The 3,590-nt window shown below is 32.8% G+C and overlaps 1 protein-coding gene across 1 annotated transcript; it reads left to right on the forward strand.

Moving 5' to 3' along the window:
- Positions 1 to 1,238: 1,238 nt before the first annotated feature.
- On the forward strand, positions 1,239 to 2,605 carry LOC140988632 (flavonoid 4'-O-methyltransferase 3-like). Its single transcript, XM_073457661.1, has 2 exons — positions 1,239 to 2,039; positions 2,160 to 2,605. The coding sequence occupies exons 1-2, from the start codon at positions 1,263 to 1,265 to the stop codon at positions 2,460 to 2,462; spliced, it is 1,080 nt and encodes a 359-aa protein (XP_073313762.1). The 5' UTR covers positions 1,239 to 1,262; the 3' UTR covers positions 2,463 to 2,605.
- Positions 2,606 to 3,590: the final 985 nt, after the last annotated feature.

Here is a 3,590-nt window from a genome sequence, read left to right on the forward strand (position 1 = left end):
TCTAAAAGATTTTAAAGACATATAATATTTATCAAAGTTTTTTAAAATATTTATTTATCTTCTCTTAATTTTAATCCGATCCCAACACTATTTCTTTTTTTATTTTGATTCAAATCTTAAACATCACGGGCCATGACAGTTCACATATTCTTAATTTATTTAGTCAAGTATAAAAATAACCAACAAATAGATATTTTAAAATATAATTATATATTTTTACTATTTCTAGATAAATAAATAAATAAATAAATAAATACTTAAATTATTACACACGAAAAACTTTCCTATTAATGCGCCGCTTACCCTATTAAATCAAGATAAACCTTGCTCTGGATAGCTCGCGCCTACCCTATTAAAATNTATGGAGAGTTTTATTTATACTCCGAAAAATGTTAATAACATTCTATTTTTTTATTTATTTCTCTTATAGACAAGATTACCCATAATAATTACTTTCATTATACTATAAAATCTCTATTTACCTTTAAAAAAAAAGCCCAAATTTTTGTGGTAATTCTTCATATGCAAATAAATTAAAATAAAAACTCTTTTGTTAATCTTAAATTTTAATTTTTTTCCCTTTTTTATGTCAATATTTTATAGGGAACACAAAATGTCAGTCAAATTATTTATAAAATATATAAAAATTAATGGAGTTTACAAGATTTCGATTTACCAAAATTTCTTAAAGTTGGAGTGTAAATAACTGTACCTTATATTATGTATATGTTTACTCTAAATATCATGCATAAGGAACACAAGAATTCTTGTGAGACGGTCTCACAAATCAATTTCGTGGGTCGAATCTATTATTTGAGTTATCCATGGAAAAATATTACTTTTTATAATAACAGTATACTTTTTTATTGTGAATATCGATAGGATTGACCAGTTTCACAGATAAAGTTTGATGAGACCGTCTCACAAAAAATCTATTCTTTAAAGGAAAAGTTTTAGGATACATAAATTTTTATAGTACAAATTTAAATAATTAGAAATATAAGTGGAATAAAGTAAATGAATTAGGTCATTTAAGTAAGCAGTGGATATATGAAATTTAAATGAAAGGGAAACAGGTAATTTAAAAATAAATTATTTGAGATTTTTTATAAGAATGAAAAAATTTAAGCTGCTTTGGTCATTTATATTTTTTTATTACAGACTTTATAGTGAAATATATATAATTATAGACTTCCCATCTATTTATTGGAGCCTTGTTGCATATTATTTCTTGCACTTTGGCAACAATTAAGACAAAAACGATGGAAGCAAAACTGAAAACACAAGCACTAGAGAAAGAAGAAAAAGAAGCACAGGCTGCCCTAGTGGATATATGGAAGTATGTGTTTGGTTTCGCTCCACTGGCGGCGCTAAAATGTGCCATACAACTCCAAATACCTGAGACCGTGGAACGGCATGGCGGATCCATCACGCTCCCTGAGCTATCCGTCGCTTTACACTGTTCCCCCTCTGTCCTCCACCGTATCATGAGATACTTGATTCTCCTCGGTTACTTCAAGCAAACTCGGATAATTGGAGACCAAGATTCATCAGTCAGCTACACCCAAACGCCACGTTCTCGATTACTGTTGAGAGATGGCATGTCTTCTGTCATCCTGCTGGAGAGTAGCCCCGTGATGCTCGCGCCATGGCATAACCTAAGCAAACGTGCTTCGGTTGATGGCGATTCTGCATTCGAGACTACGTTTGGTGGGGTAAATTTTTGGGAATATGCGACAGCGAATCCTGCAGATAGTAAGTTGTTCAATGATGCAATGGCATGCCATGCGGGGTTGATCGTCTCGTCGATCATTGACCAATATGCTGAGGTGTTCGAGGGGATCCGTTCCCTAGTGGATGTTGGTGGTGGTGACGGGTCCGCTCTTAACACCTTGGTGAAGGCTTGTCCATGGATTCGAGGGGTTAACTATGATCTCCCTCATGTCGTGTCCGTTGCGCCTCATCATGGTGAAGGTGTTGAGCATGTTGGTGGCGACATGTTTGATATGGTTCCAAAGGGTGATGCAATTTTTCTTATGGTAAGAACTTTTTTAACATCTATTTATAATCTTAGAAACATCATATTTATTCATCATGACCAAGTACGTATGGATAGCGCATTTTACAAGTCTATAACTCTTATATTCTTCATCATGTAGCGAGTGTTACACGGTTGGAGTGATGAAGACTGCATCCGAATACTGAGAAACTGTATGGCCGCCATTCCTAAGGATAAGGGGAAGGTGATCATAGTGGAGGCGGTGGTTAGATCAGAAGGTGAAGGGGACGACAAGTACACCGAGATTCATCTTGCACTTGACATGATGATGCTGATTCGCACCGGAAAAGGCAAAGAGAGGACTTCTAAAGAATGGGAAAACTTGGTGAATGAGGCCGGGTTTACAAAGTTTACAGTGAGAAAGATTCAAGCGGTTGCATCTGTTATAGAGGCTTATCCATGACAGATCTTGATATGGCAATGGACTAATGGTGGTTCATGATCACATAACGATCAAATGTTTCTCAAACTTGACAAAATAATGTATCAATAAATGAGTAATTTTTCAGTCTTTAATCATGGATGATGGCATCCATTTACCTTCCATGGATTTTCCTGTAATATTTCTCCTCCTTTGATCTTCCTGGAAGATTGCATGTTGTCCTTGTTCGTGGCAGGAAGCACACTTCTATATCTATATCTAGTTTTGTGATGAGGTTTTGCTTCCTATTTCCGTTTTTCTCCTTTTTCTACTCTTTAATCTCCATTCTCTTTTTTCCAAATAAAAATAAAATAACTTCAACACTTGTTTAAAACTTTATCCCTGCTTTATACATTTATACTTATAATTATTATATCAATGAGATATATAAGTAGAGGATATAATTTTATTATAATTATGATATAACTTATTAATACATATTGTTCAAAACCACATCTTAAAATAATAAACAGTCAATGATTATATATTGAGGCAAAAAAAATTCAGCAATCGATAAGATTTCTTTGGAGTTAGAATTTCTGTATATTGAATTTTGTAGTTTTAAAAAAAGTTCATCGAAGATTAGAATTTTTTTATCAATTCAAAAACGACATGAAACCTTAAATTTTATTTTTTATTTTTTGAAAAAAACAACCAATATCTCGTCAATTAAATTTCAACCTCAAAATGTTAATGCGGAAAAATAGAATGGCTCGGATAAGTGTTCACCACCATATATAAATCGCTCATTCTCGTCAGCTAGCACTGCATCATTCATCCTCACCTGCATCAATAAAATCTAGTGAGCATAGTGGCCAACAAGTAGTTCCGGATATAACAAATAGTACTGTAATGAAGAAGTGCAATATAATTTCTCCCCGGAACTTTAATATATAAAAATACTCATTTCTCTCACGTGAATTTTTTGTTTAAAAAAATAACCCATCAAATGTTGGTCCCACTTGCGGTAATTTGAGATAATAAAAACAAAAAATAAAGAATAAACTGGACACCAAGATTTACGTGAAAAACCCCTAAAAATTATTAGGGTAAAAACTACAAGCAAGATTAAAAGAATTTTCATTATAATATTTTGTGGTGTACAACTCA

The sequence above is a fragment of the Primulina huaijiensis genome, chromosome 11 (genome assembly GCF_012295235.1).
Source record: "Primulina huaijiensis isolate GDHJ02 chromosome 11, ASM1229523v2, whole genome shotgun sequence".
Taxonomy (NCBI): Eukaryota; Viridiplantae; Streptophyta; class Magnoliopsida; order Lamiales; family Gesneriaceae; genus Primulina; species Primulina huaijiensis.

What these genes read in the sequence shown, in the direction of transcription:
- LOC140988632 (XM_073457661.1), top strand. Translation starts at nt 1,263, where the DNA reads ATGGAAGCAAAACTGAAAACACAAGCACTAGAGAAAGAAGAAAAAGAA. An exon ending in GTGATGCAATTTTTCTTATG is followed by an intron (nt 2,040 to 2,159) that starts GTAAGAACTTTT and finishes TTCATCATGTAG; the next exon opens with CGAGTGTTACACGGTTGGAG.